This window comes from Notamacropus eugenii, chromosome 5 (assembly GCF_028372415.1).
Source record: "Notamacropus eugenii isolate mMacEug1 chromosome 5, mMacEug1.pri_v2, whole genome shotgun sequence".
NCBI classification, from domain to species: domain Eukaryota; kingdom Metazoa; phylum Chordata; class Mammalia; order Diprotodontia; family Macropodidae; genus Notamacropus; species Notamacropus eugenii.
In genome coordinates, this window is record NC_092876.1 from 337,808,066 (window position 1) to 337,833,267 (window position 25,202).

General features: G+C 39.8%; 1 protein-coding gene across 2 annotated transcripts in view; it reads left to right on the forward strand.

Moving 5' to 3' along the window:
* Positions 1–6,000: 6,000 nt before the first annotated feature.
* The window catches only part of SLC12A8 (solute carrier family 12 member 8), a 188,467-nt gene continuing 169,265 nt past the window's right edge, over positions 6,001–25,202 (forward strand). Inside the window, exons 1-2 of one of the 2 annotated variants that reach the window (XM_072613747.1) lie at positions 6,001–6,927; positions 9,200–9,308. In XM_072613747.1, coding sequence (XP_072469848.1) covers positions 9,258–9,308 — 51 coding nt within the window. In that variant the 5' untranslated portion in view covers positions 6,001–6,927; positions 9,200–9,257. The remainder of the gene's footprint in view (positions 6,928–9,199; positions 9,309–25,202) is intronic. The other variant, XM_072613748.1, reaches the window with a different exon arrangement.

Sequence of the window (25,202 nt, forward strand, 5' to 3'; positions counted from 1 at the left end):
GCCTTTCATAATAGCAGCTAGCATTTATATATAGCACTTTAAAGTTTGCAAAGTGCTTTATCGTTATCTCATTTGAGGTATTACTTCATTGGATCCTTACAACAACCTTGGGAGGTAGGTAGGTATCCCTGTTTTACAAACAGAGAAACTGAGGCAAACAAAAGTTAAGTGACTTGCTCAGGGTCACATAGTAAGTGTGAATGGATTTTGAATTTCTGACTCTGGCATACTTTCCATTTTGCTACCTAAAGACAAGATGTCCTCAAACCCATTGGGCAACCACAGTCTTTGGCAAATAGACATTGGAGAAAATACTTGCTGATTGATTGACAGAACAAGCTAAAGTGGATGGAAAGACATTTACATAATATGCTGTATACATATTGAGAGTGTTCGTGGAGAAGCAAGTCATAGGGGCCTCGTCAGTCAGTGCAGTGCATTAGAATGAAAATCAGCAAACCTTGGTCCTTGTCTCAGTGCTACCCTCAACTAGCTTTATCACTTTCTCTTTCTCCCTACCTCAGTTTCCTCCTATGATAAATAATTGAATTTGATTAGATTATCTCTAAGGTCCATTAGAGCTCTCAAGGTCTGTGATTTTCAAATCCCATGTTCATGTGTAATAGGCTGGTGGGAAAGCATTCACCTTCTCCATTCAATATTGAAATGTTTTTGAAAGAAGTGGTGTGTGTGTGTGTGAGGATTTTAGGACCCATTGGAATAGTGTCTTAGAAAAAATTTAGGGCACTCCAGGAAGATGAAATTTTTAGAAACTTAGCTAGAGAGATTCCCTCTGTAAATCTCTGAATTGAAGGTTTGTTTTGTAAACCTAAGGTCTCAATCAGGGATGTGTTAAAGCAATTGTTAAACTTTCCATGTGAGCATTTATGCCTAGGAAATCAGCCAAATGAAACCCCAGAAACTCAGGACTTGATTTGTTGTTTTGCTTATTTTCTACGCTTAAGAAAGTGATGGAGGGTAATGGTAATAACGCAGGTAAAACTAAAAAGTGTCATGTGTTGATTTCCCTACTCCCCACCCTCAAGCCAGTTGTTAATCATTTAGCACTGGTCTTAGCTATACACGATCATTTGTTTCTTCTGGTGATGGGAAACTGTTCTGGCTAGGGTCAAGTAAAAGGGTAGCAAGGATAGATGACTTGGCCATAGGGTAGACATTGTACTGTGGCAGAAGATCAGGGTCATTGTGATACCTGTTGTTTGGTAGAAAAGACTAAAGAATCCATCCCTGCCCTGTTAATGCAGTTGAAGTCCTTGTCTGAGCTGGCTATGGGTCAGGAGCTGGCAGATGTCAAGTAGAAAAATGGTCTCGTGCTGCCAGAGGGCAACCACCCAGTGTCAACAAATAGCTAAGATCCTGAGGGAGGAACCTGTCTAACAGGAGCTGGGTGTGCATGACAGCTGTGAACAACACCCTCTCTACACAGTCCCAACCAGGGGCTTTTCTGTCCTCATCTCCCAGTCGCCACCACTCTCCTCAGAGAAGATCTTAAATGGACTATGCTTATGGCCAGGAAAGAAGACTTTTTATGGGACATTGTTTCAGGGAGCCTTCTGAATTGGTGAAACCATAAGATCCCAGATTTAGGTGTAGAAGGAACCTTTGAGGCCATCGGATTTAACCCCTGCATTTAACAGAAGAAGAAACTGAGAGCCAAGGTAGTGAAGTGTCTTCAAGGTCATGGATAGTAAGAGGCAGGTTTTGAACTCTGGTCCTTTGTCTCCAAATCCAGTGTGCTTTTTTCTGTGGGTTGAGCAGAATCTCAGTTGCTCCTTTACATCTTGGTTAGGCTGTTGAAGGTGGGGTGGGAGGTGGCTGTGTGTGTGTGTGTGTGTGTGTGTGTGTGTGTGTGTGGTGGTGGTGATCTCTTAAGTACATTTTTGTACTTAAAATGGAGAGATGCAATTCTCCTTTGTATCTCCAATGAATAAAGTTACAGTTTTTCTGAGTGATGCATTGTACCATATGTGAAATCCCTCCAAATAGGATAGCTATGGCATATTAGAAAGTGCACTGGATATGGGGTAGAGGCCATGGGTTCAAATCCAGTTCTGCCACTTTTTTACCTCTATGCCTTCAGGCAAATCATATAATTTCTCTGGACCAGAGTTTCTAAAAATAACATGGGGTAATTTGATGGTCTTTAGGATCTCATTTAGCTCTGAATCCTATCATCATAGATTCCCTTCACCAAAAAAAACAAAAACCTCTTAGCCTTCAGTCTACTCATATTGATGTACACGTATGTGTATGTGTGTGCGTAAGTGTATGTGTTAAGGTCAAATACAAAAATCTGCTCATTTTTTTTCCTAAGAAGGAAAGTTTTAGTGACAGTTTAAAGAAAACAAAACAGCAGAAAAATGAACACTCACCAAGGAACAACTCTGTCCCCAGAGATTTGAAGGCTCAGTCACAGACAGTCATAATTTAGGTTAGAGACCTCTGCACTCATTTTTTTAATTTTTTATTTATTGTGTGAAGCAATCAGGATTAAGTGACTTGCCCAGGCTTGAACAGCTGGCTAGTAACTGTCAAGTGTCTTTAGGCAGGATTTGAACTCAGGTGTTCCCTGACTCCAGGGCCAGTGCTCTATCTACTCTTCCACCCAGCTGCTACTCTCTACACACTTAAGAAAAAGAAAAATTCCCTTCCCCAACTGTTTTTCAGTTTGCTATTTTCCATAGTGGGGACGAGGTCAAGGGAAGGCAGAAAATCTACTTTCTACCAAGGGCATTTGATAGTTTCCCTGAATAGTGTTTTAGTGGAATAGGCCCACATCTACTTAGTCAAAAAATTCAGTGAAAGAAAAACAGTTGTTAATTTTAAAAACACCTTTATTGACTTAACAGTGAATTGAGTGAAAATATGTTTAGAAAATCAAGCCCTCTGTTACCTTGTTTTTGAATATGCTGGTTTTTTAAGACAATGAAATGATATTTTAAAAAATAGCTTGACTGCTTTTTAGCCTTGAATCAAATTCTTCTTTAAACTTAGGCAGGCCCCATCTGCCAGTTTGCAAATGGGCAGTTTCTGCAGATGACCTCAACATAAAAGGAAAGGGCATCCAAACACAGACAAATGTGGCCCTGGAATAGAAGAATTTATGTAAACTCCAGAGAAAGCTGATGATTTATTTGAAAAATGATTTGCTGAGGTAAAGGTTGGAGAATAGATATCCTTTATTAGTCTGTTTTTCTCAGGCAGATAACAAATATGCTGTACGCAAAACATAGTGGGAAGATGGAGAAGACAGCTTATGATGACAGGTTTGCCTAAAATACCACCCCCTCCAATAGATAATCAACAGAAAAGCAGATTTTGATTCAATGAAAGAAAATCTTTCTAACTAGAGTTTTCCAAAATTGAATGGATTGTCTTGGTATATAAGACAATCACTGGTGGTCTTCAAGCAGAGAATGAATGACCTCCTGCTAAGGAAATTGTAGACCTTCTTGTTCAGGTATAGGTGGTATGAGTTGGATTTCAGGACTTTTTGAGATTCCTTCTAAATCTTAGAGCCTTTGATTAATACATAGTTAATTGCTAATTTGCTAATATTTACTTGTGAGAAGGCATTATGGTGCAGTGGAAGGAATCTTGGGTTGGAAGTCAAGGACTTAATGTGTCTGTGTTGGTTTCTTCACCTGTAAAATGAAGGAGTTGAACTCAATAGCCATCAAAGTCCCTTTCACCTCCAAAAGTCTATGAGTTTTTGATTCATGATGTAGAAAAACCTTCCACACCTTAGATATTTTTCCTGAGTTACTTTGGCTGAAAAAAAAATCACCTACTGATGATGATGAGGCTCTCCAAACTTAGCTATATCTAAACTATAACACATTAGATTATGTTTTAGATTATTTATTTAAAATTTATTATTTTTTTCTAAAGAACACGATTTTTTAAAAAAAAACTCCTTTTGCAGAAGAGCAGTTTGGGCAAGGCAAGAGTTAGTGTCTGCTTTCCTTTCGTAAAAAAGGATCTGCTCCCAAGATATATAAGGGAATGGTTCAGATTTATAAAAATGAGCAATTCCTGGATTAATTAATGGTCAAAGGATATGAATGGGCAGGTTCCAAAGTAAGACGTGCAGACTATCAACAGCTATATGAACAAATGCTCCAATCACAAATAATCGTAGAAGCGTAAATGAAAGCGATTTTGAGGTCTCAACTTGTATTCATCCAAATGGCAAAGGTGACAAAAGGGGAAAAATAAATATTGGAGGGAATAGAAAACTGTTAATGTTTTGCATTAATGTACATCAGTGCACTATGTAGTAGCCTGGCTGTTCTGGAAAGCAATTTAAAGCTATGCACAAAAAGCTATTAAACTGGGCATACTCTGACCCAGTGATAGTACCACCTGGTCTATACCTCAGGGAGCTCAAAGAAAGAGGAAAAGGACTCAAGTATAAAAAATATAAAAATATTTGTAGCAGCTCTTTTTGTGGTGGCAGAGAACTGGAAACTAAGAGAGTTCCCATCCATTGGAAAATGACTGAACAAGTTATAGTACAGGAATATGCTACTTTACCATAGGAAATGATGAAGAAGATGGTTTCAGAGAAACCTGGGAAGACTTGTATAAACTGATGGAGAGTAAAGTGAGCAGAGCAAGGAGCACAGTTTACACAGTGACAACAATACTATAAAGACAAAAACTCTGAAAGATTTCAAAATTCCAATCAATGCAATGATCACCCATGATTCCAGAGAACTGATGATGAAACCTGCACCTTAGCTCTTGACTGGGAGGTGATGGACTGAGGGTACAGACATATACTTTTTGAACATGACCAGTGAATGAATTTGTTTTGTTTGGCTATGCATAGTTGTTACAAGGATTTTATTTTTTCTTCCAGTGGGGAAGTAGAGAAAATAGATTTCTTAATAGAAATTTTTTTTTTTTAGAAATTAAAGCTAAAAAAAAAAGGAACCAGCTTAAATTATGTTTTCTACCCAAAGCCCTGGGGGTGGGCCAGAAAGACTGCCTACATGTTATTTTGCCCTGACACTGAAAAGCAAATCTTTTAGCATTGAGATTTACAGGTATGTGCATTTTTCATTTTGTTCTTATAATCAAGAGCCTCAGAAATAATATTTATTAAGAACTGGCATTTATATAATATTTTAAATTTGGGTTTATTTTATTTTCTTTTTTAAAAATCACCAAAAATCTACCTTTTCTCCCTCCCACCCCACCCTACTTTCCAATGGAGGTGGGTGGATATGGAAAAATTTATCAGAAAAAAAGTCTGAGGGTCTTAGTGGACTACAAACCCCTGGTGAGTCAATAGTGTTACATGGCAGCCAAAAAAAAAAATCCTCATGGGACTTAGGTTGCCCTTGAGAAACATAATATTCACACCAGGGGAGGTGGTAATGCTGTTGTACTCAGGCATAGATAGACCATATCGAGTACTATGTTCAAGCCTGTGTGCCACATTTTAGGGAAACTAGAGGAAACCCCCCAGGATTATGGCATATTCAGGTGGTGCTCCTTCTACACCTCTCTGAACAGAGAGCCGCAACTAAGTGTTGCACTCAATAGGGCATCGAACCTGAAGTCAAGAAGACCAAGTTCAAATCCAGCCTTGGACAATTACTAGCTGTGTGATCTTGGGCTTGTCTGTGCCTCATTTCTTCATCTGTAAAATGAGAATAATATAGCAGCCATCTCCCAGAGTGTTTGTGAGGATAAAATGAGATATTTGTAAAGCGCTTTGCAAGCCTTAAAGTGCTGAGTAAATGCTAGCTTTTATTTGCTAGGCAGAAATGGAGACGAGAAATTAGAGTGAATTAGAGCTAATACATCCAAGTAAGGAGGTAAAGTGGACTACTTCAACAAGGAGCAGGTTCCTCTTTATTAGATATCTTCCAGCAAAGGCAGTATGTTGTAGGATGTAACCCTATTCATGGGTAGGTTAGACTAGGTAGCTTCTGAGTACCTTCTTTGGCTGAGATCCTGTGATTTAGCTTCACCTCCCAGGCATCCCTTCTAAAGTATACCTGAGGGGCAACCAGGAGAGTATCTGAAATTAGGAGGACCTGTGCTCAAGCGTGGCCTCAGACACTTACTAGTTGTGTGACACTTATTAGTTATGTAATTAGCAAATCACTTAAACCCTGTTGCCTCAAAAAAAAAAAAAGTATACCTGACAGAGGACTGCTTAACCTCTGTGAGAGAGGCAGTATGGGCTAGAGGCAAAAGCAATGAGTTTGTAGTTAGGGGATCAAATTCCAACTTTGCTAAACCACCTATATGAACGTCAACAAGTCACTGTAATAATAATAGCTAGCATTCTGTAGCTGTGTGACCCCCAGACATTTGACCTCTCTGGGACTTAGTTTCTTCATCTACCTAATGAGAGGATTGGACTTGCTTACCTCTGCAAGGTTCCTTCTATAAATCTATCATCGTAGGCATTCTCTTGGGGAAAATGAAAATAATAATATTTGTACTCCCTGACTCAGAAGGTAATTTTGAGGAAAGCACTTTGTAAGCCGTAAACTATTAACATAAAGAGTTACTGCTCGCTCTTGGCGTGTTGGACTCATCTGGGGGAGCTGAGCACAAATCGCCTCAGACACTTTTACTTAGATGTGTGACCCAGGAGAAGTCATTTTCCCAGCCTCAGTTTCCTCCTCTGTAAAATGGGGATAATAGCAGCTACCTCCTACGGGTGTTGTGAGGACCAAATGAGCCACTGCAAACCTTAAAGCGCTGTATAAATGCTAGCTCCTTACTACATCACCCTATCCATAAGGGTGCAGCAAATCCGAGCTGGAGGTGTGGCTGGGCCACGTGGCGGGGGCTGGTCAAAGTCAGACTGGTGGGAGGATTGCTCCCCTGCCACCGGGAAGGTAGAGGAGGGGCTGAGGATCTGGACCACGGAGGGGACAGGTGAGGGGGACAAGTAGATTGGGAAGCGGTTGGGGCTGGGGTCTTTCAGGGACAACCTCTTACCCGGCTCCTCCCTGTGCTCCAAGACAAGAATTCTCTTGGATGTAAAGGGAAAAGATTGGGAAGGGGGAATGTATTATTTTCTTCCCAGCTCAGCGACATTACTTGCCCCTTAAACATCCCCTTGTCACTCTCACAGGGAATAGGAGATGCCCCTGGCAGAGTCCGGAGATGTGACTGGCAGACAGAAGGAGATGCGAGAGAGTTCCCAGAAACATGAGGGAGCTTGGTCCAGGGGGCTGGGATAGGGGACGGGGGAAGCTAACTAAGGGTGACGGTAAGAGATAAGTGTCCTTGAGCATTACGGACTCAGGGTTCCTGGGTGAGAGAGCTCATGAGGAGTGAGTCCTGGAGTTCCAAGTAGAAACGGGAATGCGCATATGGTTGGGGAAAGTCAGAATCTCATTTTGGGACAGGGATGGAAGCGGAAAAGGCATCCTTCACATGTGGCTGCCCCTCTCCTAAAAGATGAAGTTTTGTCTAGAGCGCACTCCCCTAGCATTGGAACCCCCTACTCACACCTGCTCCCAGGTCGTTCCCAGTCCAAACAGTAAAGTCCCCTAATTAGAATGGGAGCATTCTGGAGCTCAGGCACCACATTCCCCAAGAGGGATGCTCAGCACGCTCAAAATTTTTCAGCTTGTATTTCCCTGTCATTGAGAAGCTGTGTGGCTTAGTACGCAGAGAACTGGCCTCAGAGCCAGGACGACCTGGGTTTAAGTCCCTTCGTTGACACATAGTGACTGTAAGCCTCTAGGAAAGTCACTTACCCTCTCAGTATTCCCGGCAACTCAGAACAGTCGCTGGTGTGCTGGAATAGAGGGCTTCCTTCTAGAGAGTTTACCAGAGAAAGGACTACAGATCTAGAGGGGAAAAAATCCTTCCTTCATTAAAATCATTGTCATCATTTCATTTTTATTGCTCAGACTCTTAACACTTTAAAACTAGTCAATTGTATTGTATTCCACTAGTTGGACAGTCTAACCTCCAGGTTATGTGGCCAGTGTTGTGGGTGGGGTACTTGGAGCCTTTTCTCTGAAAGGAGGCTGGTAGTCCTTTTTCTCACTTCACCATCTACCCTCAGGCTGAAGCTTGTCTACCCTGTTTAATGTTGGACTCCTTCCAGATCTCCTTTGCACCTTAGCTTACCTGGCTGGGGAGTGGAGGATGTCTCGAGCTCATTGTATGCTATAGACACCTGTTTGTATCCCCTCCAGTTCTTCCAGGACCGTGGGCTATACCTATCAGGCTCTTTAAGAAATGTTTAGCAATCTACTTACACTGAATAGCAGGTATTCTGGCCACTGCCTCCTACATTGTGCTCACCCCTGTGCACTAGGTATAGCGGGTACATATAAGAGAAGTATAAAAACACAGTCTCCTTTTCTTAAGGAGTTAATTTGTGGTCTAGTTAGGGAGGTGACTAGTGCCCATGGAGTAATTAGAGAGCAGACAAGATCAAATAGAATTAAATAACGAGGAACTGAACCATTCATCCATCCATCCGTATATTTATTTAGAATCCACCGTGTGTTGGGCACTATTAGGTCGGGGGAATAAATACAAAGAGTAAGACAATCCTCATTTGCTACATTCTGCTGGGAAAGATAGCAGGTACACATATACATATACATACATATATACGCATTTGTATGTGTGTATACACACACATACACACATACACACACACACACACACACACACATATATATATATATATATATATATATATATATATATATATATATATATATATATATATATATATATATATATATATATATATATTCTGTAGAGGGGATAGAAGGGTGATCAGAGAGGGCTTCATGGAGAAGGTGAGATGATCATAGCATCACAGATTTGCATCCGGAAGAGACCTCAGAGGCCATTTAATCTGGCCCTCTTTATTTTACAGAGGAAGAAACTGAGGCCCAGAGGATTTAAATTTTTTGCCCAAAATGGCACAGTAAGGGGCAGAGCTGGGACTTCAACCCAGAAGTTTGTACTCCATAGCTAATACTCTTTCCATTGCACTGCGTTACCTCCCACACTGGACTTTAAAGAAAAGATGTTTGGAAAAATGTGAAGGATCTGGGGAGGGGGGAGGACCTTAAGCATTAGCAAGGGTATAGAGGGATAATTCAGGATAGTGTGTGGTGTGGTGTGGGGGGAGATGAGGACAATAGCCTGACCCAAGACATTTATCCTTTAGACTGGCCTTCCTGCCCACCACTGGACATTTTGACCACCAGACCCTTATTCAATAGAGGATGCCACAGGCTGCCCATGTTCAGGAGCTCTTCCATGAGGAAGCCCATCAGGTACAGGGGAACCTGAGGAAATGACTTGGGAGGGTTTTAACCCTTCATTGGTCTCTTGGGCTAATGGTCACCAGACAAAGGTGCTAAAAGAGAAATATTTGTAGTCAACTCAATTTTTCACATGCAGATAATCTTTTCGCATTGATTTATGACAAATTTTTAGTTCTAACCATAAATTGGGGGATGGGTTATATTTTTTCCTCCTACATCACCTTCATTTCTCAGTATCTCTCTCCCCCACCTAAGGAGTCATCCATGATAACAAAGAATAAAAACAGGAAAATGAAGCAGCTTAGCAAAATTACACAGCTATCAATCATGTCTGACAGTATATGCAGTGTTCCACGTCCATGATCCCTTACTTGGAAGAAAGGGGAGGTGCATTCTCACGTCTCTTCTTTGGGGCTGGGTTCAGTTATTATAGAGCAGCTAGGTGATGCAGTGGACAGAATGCTGGTCCTGGAGTCAGGAAAACCTGATTGAACAGACACTTACTAGCTATATGACCCTGGGTAAGTCACTTAACCCTATTTATCTCAGTTTCCTCATCTGTAAAATGAGCTGGAGAAGGAAATGGCAAACCGCTCCAGTATCTTTGCCAAGAAAACCACACATAGGATCAGGAAGAGTCAGATATGAATGAAATGACTGAACCAGTCATTATAATTACACAGCATTCAGTTTTTTTTGTTTGTATTGATTTCTTTTGTTTTTACATCATCATAGTTATTCCCAGTATCCTTCCCCTGTTCCTCCCAGAGCACCATCCCATATAACAAATAGTATTATTTTTTCTTTCATTCATTTTCATTAATTTTTAAAAATTTTGAGTTCCAAATTCTCTCACTTTCTCCTGCCTCTCTTCCATCTCTGGAGAAAACTAGTAATTTAATATCAATCATATATGCAAAGGCATGCAAAAACATATTTCCATATTACCCATGATTACAAAAAAAAGCAAGTAAAATAAAGTGAAAAAAATATATTTAGATCTGTACTCAGAGTTTGCCTGTTCTCTCTGGATGTAGATAGTATTTTCTTTGTGAGTCTTTTGGAACTGTCCCGAATCATTTTTGGTCATAGTAGCTAAGTCTTTGTTAGTTGATCATCATTACAACGTTGCTCTTACTGTGTATAACGTTCTTCTGGTTCTGTTCACTTCACTTTGCCTTAGTTCATGTCATTTCTTTTAGCATAGTAGTATTCTATCACAATCACGTACCGCACATTCTCAACCATTCCCCATTTTATGGGTACCCCCTTCTTTGCCACCACAAAAAGAGCTGCCGGAAATATTTTTGTACATATAGGTCTTTTTCCTTTCTCTTTGCTCTCTTTGGGATATAGACTAGTAGTGGTGTTACTGGATCAAAAGGTAGGTACAGTTTTATGCCTTTGGGCATAGTTCCAGATTGTTCTCCAGAATGGTTGGACCAGTTCACAACTCCACAAACAATGCATGTATCCCTATTTTTTCATATCCCTCATAGCAGTTTTTAATTTTTCTTTTCTGTCATATTAGCCAGTCTGATAGATGTGTGGTAGTACCCTATATTTGTTTTAATTTGCATTTCTTTAATCAGTAATGATTTAGAGCTTTTTTTCATATAGCTATAAATGCTCTTTGATTTCTTCTTTTGAAAACTGCCCAATCATAGCCTTTGACCATTTATCAACTGGGGAGTGAATCATATTCATCATTTTTATGGAGTAAGTAATATTCCCTGAGCCAACTATCCTGCATAATTTCTGAGTTGTGGTCTTAGTTCGTTTACTCTTCTTTAGTTTTTTGACATCCAAAGTAAGGAGCGTACCACCTTCAAATTCCAAATGCATTTACTGGAGACTTGAAAAAAATATTTATATACATACATTTGTGTGTATTATACACATACATACACACGTGCGTGCACACACACACACACACACACACACACACACACACTGACAAACAACTTCTCTTTGGAGAAGCACAAACTGATAGGGCCCACATGGTGTTGGGAGCCAATCAGTTATAATTCTTCCAGTAGCCTGATTGAATGTTGAATGCTAAGCACTCATGCCAGTGGAAAGTATGTGATAAGCATTAAACGTGGGCACAAGCCCCAGTTTTCCATGGTCCGTACAGCTGCCTTCCCCTAGCCATCAATGCATGTGTGCTCAGAGAGTGGAAACTCATTTAGATATCAACCGACGCTAAGAGGGCAAATCTGTTTCCAAAAAGAACAACCAAAAGACCCCTTATGATTCTTTTTAAAGACCAATAGATTTCTGAATTATACAATGCCTTGTATCATTATCTTCATCTCTCCTGTGTTCCCTCTCCACACAACACCTGGTGCAAAGTAGGCACTCAGAAAATTGGCTAGCACTACCTTCACCCCACAGATACAGAAATAGAGAATTGACTGCATTGGAAATAAATTAATATCCTTCATTAGAATCTCAGAATCAGAGAATTTTAGAGAATATAAGGGAACTCAAAGGTGATTTAGTTCAATCATGCTGTTTTTCAGATGAGGAAACTAAAGCTCAGAGAGGTAAGGTGACTTAATCCCAGTTACACAGGTGGTCAGAAACAGAAGTGAGAGTATATTTTTGAGGTCATGGCCACATTTTAGCTCTTCCAAGGACTCATGTCAAAATGTCACTGGATCTCAGAGTTGGACTCAGCAGCTTAGTCCAATCTAGACCTGAAAAATAATCGCTTTTATAACAAACTCTCAACAAATGGTCATCCAGACTACATTTGAATACTTTTATTGAATGAACAAATTAGTAAAAATATACTTATTAAGCATTTACGGTATGCTCTGGGGATACACACTGAAAACCTGGACAGTTTTTGCTCTTGAGGTGCTTACATCCTAATTGAAGGAGAAAACACAAAAAGGAGGATTCAGCTTCTGAGAGGAGATAAGGTGGGTGACGTTGGAGTCCTGAGGGTATAAATAGTTACATGGCAAGCTCAGCCCTTTGCTTATCAGGAAGAGCCTATGGCTCAGCCTTTCACTGGGTAGGCCAGTGCTGCACCAGTCACAAAAGCCTTACCATGTCAACCTTCCTGGGTTATGGTCAGGGCCAGCGTGACTACCTCAGCAAGGCTTACATATGTCCTTGATCCCATCCACTCCTGTCCTGTATAACAAAGTGTGTCACCTCCACTGTCCTCTAATCTTTTATCTCCCTCATCTACTAACTCTTTCTGTGCTGCCTACAAACACAAAAACACATGTCCCTTAGCCCTAAAAAATCCCTCACATTCTTATGCTCTTCTCAGCTAAATTCTTTGAAAAAGCCACATATATGTGGTACCTCCACTTCTCTCATTTTCTTTTTAACTTAGCTTACAATCTCATCATTCAACTCAAACCATTCCCTTTAAAGTGACCAATGATCTGTCTCTGTCTCTCTCTCTGTCTCTGTCTCTCTCTGTCTCTCTGTCTGTCTCTGTCTCTCTCTCTCCAACCCCCCCTTTCTCTTTCTTTTTCTCTCTCATTTTGATGTGAGTTGGCTTTTCAGTTAACAAGCATTATTTTCTCTCCCTTACACTCCATTTCAATTTAAAAAAAAGAAAAAGAAAACTTTCATAATGAATACTCAAAGTCAAAGACAGCTAATTCTCATATTGGTCATGCACAAAAATGCTTTGTTTCATTCTGCAGCTTGAGTCCATCATCTTTCTGTCGGGAGGTGGGTAGCATCGTCAAACCACTAGAATCACAGTCGCTTCCTACATTAACCAGAGTTCCAAGTTGCCTGTCCTTACAATGGTATTGCATAATCTGTTCTGATTGTGCTTACCTCACTCTCCATCACCTCATACTAATTTTCCCAAATTTTTCCAAACTCATCTGCCATCAATGATCTCTTAATTACCAAATCTAATATGCTTTTTTCTGTCCTCATCCTTCTTGACCTCTTCCCTTATTGGTTACTTTCTCTTCTCTGGGTATTCTTGACATTTTTCTCTCTTCGTTTTTCTCTTACCTACATGATGACTCCTTCTCAGTCTCCTTTGCTGGCTCTTCATCCATATGACACCCACTAACTGTGGGTATCCCCAAGACTCTGCCCTGGGTCCTTTTCTTTCTCTTTATATTATTTTACTTGATGATCCCATAAGCTCCCAGAGGTTCGATTATCGTCTCTCTGCAGGTCATTCCCAGATGTATAATTCCAGCTTGATCCCTCTCCTGAGATTTATCCCTGCATCACCAACTGCCTATTGGACATTTAAAACTGCACATAAATATCTCATACCCAATATGTCTGAAATGGAACTCATTATATTTCCCCTTTTCTGAACTTTCCTTTGATTAGCAGGGTAGCACTAAACTTCCAGTCACCTAGATTCACAGTCTGTGTGTCTTCCTCCTTTTTATGTGCTTAGCACAGTACCTGGCTCATACATAGTAGGTGCTATATAAATGCTTATTCCCTCCCCTTTCCCTTCTCTTTTCTTACCCCACAAATCCTACCAGTTGTCCAACGTTATAATCTCTTCTTCTGCAACATGTCTAACAACAATTGCCTTCACTCTACCCACACAGACATCACCCTAGGTCAGACCCATATAATCTCTCAGCTGGATTATTGCGATTCCCTTCTAAGTGGTCTCCAAGCCAAACCTCACACCACTCCAATTCCTCTTTCATACAGCTGCCTAAGTGATTTTCTTAAACCTGAGATCTGACCATTGTAATTACCTCCCCCCTTACTCAACATGGTGGTCAAAAGAAGCAAAACGAGGACACTCTCAAGATCTCTGGGAAGAACTTTGGAATCAGTTGTGTAACATGGGAGACCCTGGCATAGAACTTCCCAGCATGGCATGGCCACATCAAAGAAGATGCTGTGCTCTATGGGTAAAGCAGATTTGCAGTAGCTCAAAAGAAATGTAGAATTTGCAAGTTTAGAGCCCTCTCCACTCCAGATGTTCACCTTGATTATTTGTACTTGGCTTGTGGTATAACCTTCCCAGCTCATATTGGTCTGATTAGCCCCAGTTGGACACACTGCACCTTGACCCCAACATAGTGATATCATTTTGGTCTTCTTTGAGAACAAAGAACAACTAACCAACCAATTCAAAGACTCCAAAGACTATGGAATAAAATATAAAGTCCTTTTTTGGCATTGAAAGTTCCTCTCATTCTGGCCTCATGCTACCTTTCCAGCCTTCTTAGAACACATTGTTCCCCATGATATATTCTATGACTCAGCCATACTGGCCTACCTGGTATTCCTTCTACATAACATCTCCTACCTCTGAGCCTTGCCTTTCCCTTCTGCCTGGAATGCTGTCCCTCTTTACCTCTACCTCTTAGAATTCTTGGCCTCATTCAGGACTCATCTTCAATGTCACCTACTACAAAAGGCTTTCCCGATTCTATTCCAACTTCCACCTCCAGCTGCCAGCCTTCACTCTAAGCTTACATTCTGTCCACTCTGGACATATCTAATTTATACCTGATTATTAACATAATGTCTACCCCAATAGAATGTAGACTCCATGAGGCGAGGGACTGTTTTTGCCCTCTCTTTGTATCCTCAGTGCTTAGCACACTTACCTGGCACATAGTTGTTGTATTCATCCTTCGTTTTCGAAGAAGACCATGACATCAGAGAAATGATTACATGTAGTAGGTAATGCTTAATAAAAGCTTGCTGGTTGAAACAACTTGTTGAGCTCCTTTTTAGATTCATGGCTCTTCAAGTACTTGAAGTCAACCACCACATTCTACTTTAAATCTTATTTGTGAGAATAGCAATGGTTTCATCCTAAGTATTTTCATCTCCAGAGCCTTGTATAAGTCCTAAGCATAGAGTAAGGACTCAAGTGCCTATTGATTGGTTCTTTTCTACAGATCAAACCTCCCTCATCTTTCAGCCAGTTCTCATGTGACATGGTTTCCAGTCCCCCTCACCCTTGTGGCTTTCCTACTGCAGCTTGTCAATGTCTTTCCTAAAATGCAGAGCACAGAACTCAATATAGGAATCTAAATTTCTGATTATTTCAAAGTGAAGTACCCTTACTTCTTGGTTTGTGGACACTGTGCCCCCAGCATGTTATAGTACGACATTGTACTTTGCCATCCATGGCACATTGTTGGCTCATTTTGAACTTGCAGTCCCCCCAAATCTTCGGATCTTTTTGACAGAACTGCTTTCTAGTCACTCCTCTCTTATCTTGTACTTGTAAAATTGATTTTTTTGAACCCAGTATAGAACTTTACATTTGTCATCATTATATTTCTTCTTAGAAGACCCAGTTCAGTTGTCTACACCTAACAGTATTTGTTGTTTGTTGTTGTGGGTGGTCCAGTTATTTTCAGTCATGTCTGCCTCTTTGTGGCCCCATTTGGGGTTTTCATGGCAAAGATACTGGAGTGGTTTGCCATTTTCTTTTCCAGTTCATTTTACAGATAAGGAAACTGAGGTAAACAAGGGTAAGTTTCTTGCCCAGGGTCACATAGCTAGTAAGTGTCTAAGACCAAATTTGAATTCAGGAAGATGAGTCTTCCTGACTTCAGGTCAGGCACTTGATATACTTCACCAACTAGCTGCCCATGACAAAATTTATCCTATTCTAAATCTCATACACCAACTTTTTAATAATAATATGTTGTAGCAGTTTGTCAGGAGTAAAAGTCAAGCTTAGTGGTTCATACCTTGCAAACTTCACTCACTATGTTTCCTATTTTGAAGGTTGGGAAAATATTTATTCTTCTCCAGTCCTGTGGTACATTTTCCATTTTCTGTTGCCTTCCAAAAAACATTGACAACAATTTAGCAATTATATTTGTCAGGTCTTTCAATAGTCTGACTAGGTCCGGTGATTCAGAGCTCACTTGTTTGGGGTTCCAATTTATTCATAAGCATTTTTTTGTTTCTTAGATTATTCTCCATGTCTGAGAAAACAGTAACAACGAGGATCTGTCTGTCATACATTACCACTGTTCCATTCACATAGAGCAGTGGTCTTTCCTCTTACTACAAATGTAGCTCTAAATGTCCTTTTTTTTTTTTTTAAGTCCTTAAATCACAACACCAACCTCAGCTCACATTCTGACACTATTTTATGGGCAATGTTGCACTTTTGTATTCGTCTTGTGAGCTGCCTTTGTCTTTTTTTGAGTTGGTCATTGAGTTCTTTATGCATTGATAATACTCTCTTTAGACAACCACCCCTATTCTTCATCATTGGGATTATTCATCTTTGTGCCTTCAGAATTTCTTTCCTATGAGCTTCCCATATTTCCCAAGTTTGTCTACCCTGAGCACTTTAGGTCATGGAATCCTCCCTCTCCTTTCTCTGAATCTTTTGAAATAGACTCTCCCAAAATCAGCCTCTCCATAACATTCCAGTCATTTATCATGTCAACAGCTACTCCCACCTTCACAAACAGATTCATGTCTATAATAGCAGTCCCAGCTTGTGGTTTCCTCTACCTTTTGAAAAACAAAATGATCATAAACACAAGCCAGGAATATATCAGTTATTCTGCTTTTGGCAATGAAATCTCCATATGTCCAGATAACTGGAAGAATTTATTGTTGTTGTATCATTCCATTGTGCCATATTTATGATCTGTTTTCTGAAATTCTCGTCGATATCCTCTTTCTGTCTTCTCTGCTCTGTAGTTTGGCTGTAAATATGCCAACTTCCATTTCACCCTCTATGAGTCTCCCTCACATGCTCTCCAACATGTTTTCCCCTCTGGTTCCTAGATTTCTTAACCAGAGAGTTGGTCTTTTCAGGATACAGTGTTCCTCCACTGTCCCTTTTATCTTTCCTGTTCCTCTTAAAGCTCTTCCATGGTGTTATTGCAGGATGAGTTCCATCCCACCAAATCTAATCCATACTATGAACTGAATTTTCCTCCTTGCCTTAGACATGGAGTGAATTATCCATTTATTTATAGATACTGGAGGTCATGGGTTTTATTGCTGGCTTTTTTTTTTTTTTTGGTAAGCAATCTATTTTATTTATTTTTTTAAAAAAATTTATCAATTTTTAGTTTTCAACATTCACTTTTATAAGATTTTGAGTTGTAAATTTCCCTCTTTCCTTCTCCTCCTCCCTCCCCAATACAGCATAAAATCTGATATAGGCTATGCATGTACCTTCATGCTAAACAAAGAAGAGTCAGAACAAAAGCAAAAAACCATGAGAAAGAAAAAAACAACAACAAAAAAGAGTAAATGATCTCCTTCGATTTGCATTCAGAGTCCATATTTCTTTCTCAGGATGTGGATGGCATTTTCCATCATGAGTCTTTTGGAGTTGTTTTAGATCTTTGTATTGCTGAGAAGAGCTAAGTCTAAGGCAGTCATTTCACACTGTGGCTGTTATTGTGTATAAATGTTCTCCTGGTTCTGCTCATTTCACTCAGCATCAGTTCTATTGTTGGCTTTCTTAGCCAGCCTTCTAGTCTCCTGTAAAATCTTCTTTCCTTCTTTTGCTATTCTTTATATGTTGCACCTGCTACTGTTCCTGGTATCTAGGCATGTTATTTCTGGAGAGTTTTCTCCTTTCCCCTCTACATTCAGTTTAAAGCTCTTTCGGTCACATTCACAAGATTCTAGGCAGATGTATTTTTACCAGTCCCTGTTATGAGTGTTCTATTCCTGGCCAACAGACCATTGTTCCTATATTTTAAGCCATAGTTCAGAAGTTCAAATCCCATTCTTGAATGCTATCTTCTTAGCTAGTCGTTCACTTCCCCAAAATGCCATTTCTTTTTGGATTGTTGTGTGTGATCAAGGTTAAGACTGGAATCTTATAGGAGAGAAGGTTGTATGCACACACACACACACACACAGACATACACACACTCACTCACCAGTGGGCTTTAATGTGAAAACAAATACAGATCTATTGATCAATCATGGGACAGCTAGGTGACCCAGTGGAAAGAGTGCTGGCCTTGAAGTCAGAAAGATTATCCTTCCTGAGTTTTTAATAGGTGTGTGACCCTGGGCAAATCACTTAACCCTGTTTGCCTCAGTTTCCTCATCTATAAAATGAGCTGAAGAAGGAAATGGCAAATCACTTCAGCATCTTTGCCAAGAAAACCCCAAATGGGGGTCAGTGAAGAGTTGAACACAACTAAAAAATGACTGAACAACAAATTGATTAATCAATCAATAAGCACTTATTAAGCACTTACTATGTGTCAGGTACTATGTTGGGCACTAGGAATGGAAAGACAAAAATGAATCAACTCTTGCCCTCAAGGAGTTTAGATACTATTGGAGGAGATGAAGTACATATGAATAAGTATATATGAAATAAGTATAAGGTAAACTTTTTTTGGAGCAGGGAGCTGTACCAGCTAGGTGAGGCAGGAAAGGCTTCATAGGGAAGGTAGTACACGAACAGGATCTGAAAGGAAAGAAGAGATTCTGTGAGGTGGAGGTGAGATGAGGTAGGAATTCATTCTAAACCAGGGAGATGGACAATACAAAATCAGGGAGATGGAGTGTCATGTGATAAAACAGTAAGAAGGCCAGTTTGGCTAGACCATAGAGTGTGAGAAAGGGAATAATATATAATAATGTTGGAAAGATAGGTTGTGAAGGAATTTAAGAGATGAACAGAGGAGTTTGTATATAATCCAAAGGCAAGAGGGAGTCACTGGAAATTACTGAGCAGGGGAGTAACATGATCAGACCCAAACTTTAGGAAAATCATTCCATCAGCTGACCAAAAAAAGAATCTGAAATGGTCTAGGGGGGGAGGGTGAATCCTGATCTGTCTCAGGAGTTTAGAGAATGGAAAAATGTCACACACAGGAGAAAGGGGAGAAAGACCACTGAACACTTGGCAACAAGAAACAAATATGATGTTCTTCCTAAAGAGAAAGGATCTGGACATTCTGAAGAGGAAGCCACTACTCATACTCCAAGGAATAATATAATGTGGATTCACTGGTGCTATCAAGAGGCACTCACTATGTCAAGATCATCCAAGAAGGCTCAGAAGAAGCAAAGACAAGTAGTGGTGGTTGGTGACTCTCTGCTGAGGGTACCAAAGCAATAGTTATTCACATCATCATAATAGATGTTTTCTTTTTTAGGTAGACAGATATAACATTTATTAAGAGCTTACTATATGCCAAACATTGTGCTAAATTCTGGGAATACAAATGCAAGGAAAAAGAAAATCAGTCCCTGTCCTCAAGGAACTGACATCCTAATGGGGGAAGATAAAAGGTAGCTGAAAAAATGGGAGTGGAGTGGAGAAGATACCTGTACTGGAGCATAGTGGAGGAGTACAAAGAATGGAGAGATGTAAAAAGTGACCACGGCTGGCTTGGGAACTTCTTCAAATGCAGGTTCTGGGGAAGAACTTGCCATGAGAGGAGGGAGATTTTTCAGGAGTGAGATGACTACAGGAGTAGAAGCAGCTTCCAGGGTGAGAAGTTACACTTCCAGAACATGACAGATAGTCCTAGTCTCCTAAGACTTGTTAAGCCGGATGACTCCTGGGTCATTCCTGTGGGCATGAGTGATATTGCTAAAAGGATACTAGAAAACATGGCTGAAGATTAAAGTCATGGGCAAGAGAATACTTTAGGAGGTACAGCTGGCATTTTGTCAGTGCTGCCATTCTGCAACATATAAAGAATAGCAAAGAAGGGAAAGAATATTGTATAGGAGACTAGAAGGCTGGCTAAGAAAGCCAGCAATAGAACTGATGCTGAGTGAAGTGAGCAGAACTAGGAGAACACTGTATACAGTGACAACATTGTGTTCAACTGTGATGGACTTAACTCTTCTCAGCAATTCCATCATCTAAGACAATTCAAAAAGACTCATGATGGAAAGTGCTATCCACATCCAGAGCAAGAACTAAGGAATCTGAATGCAAATCGAAGCAAACTATTTTCTCTTTTTTTTGTTGCTTTTTGTTTTTTTCTTTCTCATAGCTTTTTCCTTTTGTTCTGATTCTTCTTTCACAACATAATTAATGTGGAAATATGCTTAATATGATTGTACATGTATATAGCCTATATCAGATTGCAGGGAGGTCAGGAGAGGGAAAATGATTTTGAAAATGGACTTCTCATTAAGAAGATGGTGTCTGCAAAATGTATTTGGAGTTCTGGATGACAACTCTTGGCCAGTGCTGAAGTACTCCTAATGGAGGCTGGTATGACTATATTTTCTTGGAATCTTGTCAGTCTAATCAAAAGGACTTTGAATTGAAAGGAAGAGGGGAGGGGGAGGTGGAAGAAAGCTACTTCTGTGTATCCATTAAATACCATAGAGAGTACAAGATAGGATAGAAGGATAGCAAAAGAGATACCCAGGAGCCCACAGCAACAAGAACAAGCATTTATTAAACACCTATTATATGCATGGAATATTCTACTCTTACAGTCAAGGGAAATGAAATGACCTGCCCAGGGCAGCTCATTAGAGCTCAAATCTCCTATCTTCTAATCTGCAGCTCTCTAATATGTTGGAGGTGTTCAATTATTAGTCTCATCTTTCCTTCTTTTTCCCAGTCCAAGAGTGGGAAACCTGTGGCCTCAAGGCCACATGTGACCCTCTATGTCCTCAAGTGCAGCCCTTTGTTTGAATCCAACCTTCACAATCCCCTTAATATTTGTTGTATAAAACTTGGACTCAGTCAAAAGGCTAGAAGACCACAGGTTCCCTACCCCCGGGGACCCAGTCACTGCCTCCTGACCTATTCATGCACCCTTAAGACTTTGGGGTGTTTCCATCCACTCTGCAGCTGAACTTTCTTAGATGTGTGACCTCCCCCAATTAGAGTGTGAACTCCTTTAGTGAAGGAATTACTATACTTTTACTAGTTATATCCTCAGTACTTAACACAATATTTGGCACATAGCAAACTATATGTGTATGTATGTGTATGTGTGCAAATAGATGAGCATATTTATATACAATATACATAGATATACACCAAAATGTATGTATATATACACGTATGCATATACATACATATATATAAATACATATATTACCATCCCCATCCCCCACCATCCCTATATACGCACATGCCCACACATGCCAGATAGTTGTTGTTTGTCCTTGGTTCTTGAAAAGGACCAGTGGCATCAGGAAGGTGATGTCTTGATTTATAAGTGAATTGGATTATGGTGAGGGAGGGCTATGCAAAGCCTCACTCTCTTCTCCAGAACCATGTGGTTCCAGTGACTAGACATAGATCAGAGCCAGTAGAGATGGCCCCAAATCTTTCCCAGGTCTCAGTGATTAAGACTGGGTATGAAATGAGGTGAAAGACAACCTCTTTTGCCTACTGGTGGGAAAAAATCAATCTCAGAGGGGAAGACCCTCAGGGTTTCTGGGCAGAAGCGAAACAATTGCTATTTATACTTACTCTGAGTCATCAGAACCCAAACAGTGACCAAGTGAGGCTTATATTGGGACCTGCTGTTGGCCAATCAGTGAGAGCCAGAGTGATTTGGGCTTACAGCATAAGTCTAGTAGCTCCATTTGTATCCCATTGGCTTTATCAATGCCTGGTTTTCCAGAGTTCTATTTCAAGAAATTTATAGTCCTTGTAAGGTCTTTCCCAGGTCTCAGTTTGTGTGAGGCAACACCCATTCAGTGGAGAAGGAAATGGCAAACCACTCCAGTGTCTTTGCCAAGAAAACCCCATGCACAATAAGGTTCACAGGGTCACAGAGTTGGACATGACTCAGTGACTGAAACATAACTATATGTGTGTGTGTGTGTGTATAGATATGTGTGCATATACATATACATAAATGTATGAAAATGTGTGTGTGTTTATATGCATACGAATATATGCATATATCCTTGGAATGAATGAATCAAAGATGTGTGTTTATGTATGCATATGTATGGATGTTTTATAAAATACATCTGTATTGCTTAGATATATACATGCAAATATATGTTTATATATGTGGTATATTATAAATATATACACTTTATTGTTGTTCGTTTATTCCAAGACTTTTCATTATGTGAGCTGCTTTGAAATGAATAGATGGGTGCTTAGAAGAACTATTTAAACTTGTTTTTCAAGTCCCATGCAGATCTAGTCTCCTGTTATCCTTAGTATAACTGTAGCCATACTGGTCAAATCCTTTACTGGGTCCTACATATGTTAGGTCAAGGGAAAAAAAGTACAGGACTTTGTTTCTTTAGGCTTTTTTATCTTTAAGGATGAATTCTGGTAGCAACTGCCCATTCAGATGCTTCTCTTGAGCAATTTTCTATCCCTACCCCAATCCGTGGGATCACATGTCCTGATGAGAGCTTTGGGATTTTGCAGAACTCTGACTAAACAATGCCCAAAGAATGATGTTTAGTGAATCTGTGCCAACCTGGTGGCCCTCATCTAATGGGAATATGTGCCTGACCCTTCTGTCCCCTTTCAACATTATGACTTGGACCAAGGCTCAGGGAGCATGCTTATCATAAGTAGCATGAAAGTGGAATGAATGGTTATTACGCTGGATGACAGAATTAGGATTCAAAAAGATCTTGATAGGCCAGAACAATGTGCCAAATCCAGTCAAATGAAATCTAATAGGGATTACTATAAAATCCTTCATTTAGCTTTAAAAATATAAACTGTGTAAATACATATAAATATAGGTGGGAGACTCATCTTAGCCATTCATGTACAAAATGATCTGGGATTTTTAGGGGACTTCAAGGTCAATATAAGATGACAGTGTATCCCAGTGTGGTGGGAAACACCTATAACCTTTGAAGATGGTAGATCTCTTGAGCTGGCAGGAGTTGCAGTGGGCTAAGTTGATCAGATATCCACACCAAGTCTGGCACCAACATGGTGAAACCCTGGGTATGGGAGCCGCCAGGTTGCCTAAAGAAGGGTGAACTTGTCCAACTGAGCAATCTGGGCAGATTTCAACTTTATATAAGAAAGAACTTTCAAACAATTAAAACTATCAAAAATGAACTGGCCAATTTGTGGAGAAATGAGTTCTTAGTCAATAGAAGTATTTAAACAAACCTGTTAGGAAGCTGCTTAAGTCTCTTCCAATCAAAAAGAAAATCGTATGATGCTGTTAATTAAGAAGACATTAAAAGAAGAACAAAATAAGTATCATCTATGAGAAAGGAATGCCCTGGGTGAGTTCAGGATTAAATAAGCAGATCAAGTAAGCTAAGTAGCTTATTATATAGGAAAACAATGGATGATAAAGTCTGAAAGGTAGGTTGAGGTCTGATTGTGGGAGGACTTGGAATACTCTGTTAAAGAGTTTAGAATTTCTCTTGTAAACATTGGATGATCATGGAAATATTTAGAGCAAGTAAATACTGATATAGCTGTTTTAGGGGATTCATCTGGCAGCAACATGGGGTTGTAGGTGGGGATGGAGAGCTAGTAGGTAGGGAGTTTACTGAGGAAATTGTTGCAGTCATCCAGATATGAGATGACAAAGGTGTAGACTTGGGAGGTGATACTGGGAATGGGAAAGGAAGGGAGAAATTAGGAGAAATTGTGAAGGTAGAATCAATAGGACTTGGTAAGATTAGATGAGGTGAGATCATGGCAGGTCAACAGAGGAGTCAGAGCTTTTGAGTCATTAGCTAGGAAAATAATGATGCCATTTTGAGAAATAGAGACATCTAGAATGGGTGTATTTAGGGAAGAGAAAGATAATGATTTCCCTTTCAAATATTTAATGAAACAATAATGGGGTTCTTTTTCTTGGGGGGAGGGTGAGCTGTCCAGTGCTGTGACTTCAAAGCTATAGGGTACAATGAATTTGAGACATATATGCATAAAACTAATTTTTAAAGCCTCTGGAATATAGTAAATCTCTGAGGAAGAGAGTAGAACAGAAGGCAGAAAATTGTACTTTGGTCAACATCCACATTTAGAAGAATGTAGGACAAGGTGGACTCATAAAAGAAGATGATAGTAGGAATACTACAAAATTTAGTGCCTACTGTATGCAGAGTAGTGCTCTAAGAGCAGGGGAGGTACTAAATTTAGATAAGGAATGGAACCTACCATTAAAAACATATAGTCTAATTGGTAATAGGAGAACCAAGATAGCATAATGTCATGGAAACCAAAGGAGAAAAGACAGTTTTAGAAAGGAGGGGGTGTTAAAGAATGTCAAAAGCTATGGGGAATTCAAGAAAAAGGAGGACTAAGGGGAAAAAAAAGTAGGTGAGTTTGTAAATTAGGAAGTAATCAGTGAATAACCTTTGAGAAGGCAGTTTCAGTACAAAAGTGGCATAAACCAGATTCCCAGGAGTTAAGGAGTAAGTGGCTGCTGAGAAAATGGAGATGGAGGATGGAGACCATTCAAAAAGTTGGGAAGTAAGAGGAAGGATAGAAATAGGACAAGAGCTTAATTAAAAGGGGGCAGCTGAATCAAGAGAAGGTATTTCCAATGTAAGGAGAAATTGTATTTATAGGGAGAAGGGAAGGAACAGGTAAGAGAATGAATGACTGAGGACGCTAAGAAGAGAAGACATAAAGAAAAGAGCAAAATCTTGGAGAAGATGATGCAGAGAAAAAAAGGCACAGAATGGGGAGCATAGATGAAAACATTAGTTGTGTAAAGATAGGCAGACACATTCCCCCTCTGAGACTGGAGGAAAGGAAGACCTGTTAAGTATAGAGACAGATTTTTATATAGAAGGCTAAACATGGGGGTTCATTATATATGGTGCTTATCTTTTCAGTAAAATATTTTGCAAGATCAAAATGAAGAAGTTGGACTGCTACTAATAGTTAACATTTATATAGCATTTTAAAGTTTGCAAAGTATTTTACAAACATCTCATTTTTTATCCTCATAACTCTCATCTGCCTTTCATAGATAAAGAAGCTGAGACCAACAGAGATTAAATAGCTTGCCCAGGGTCCAACAG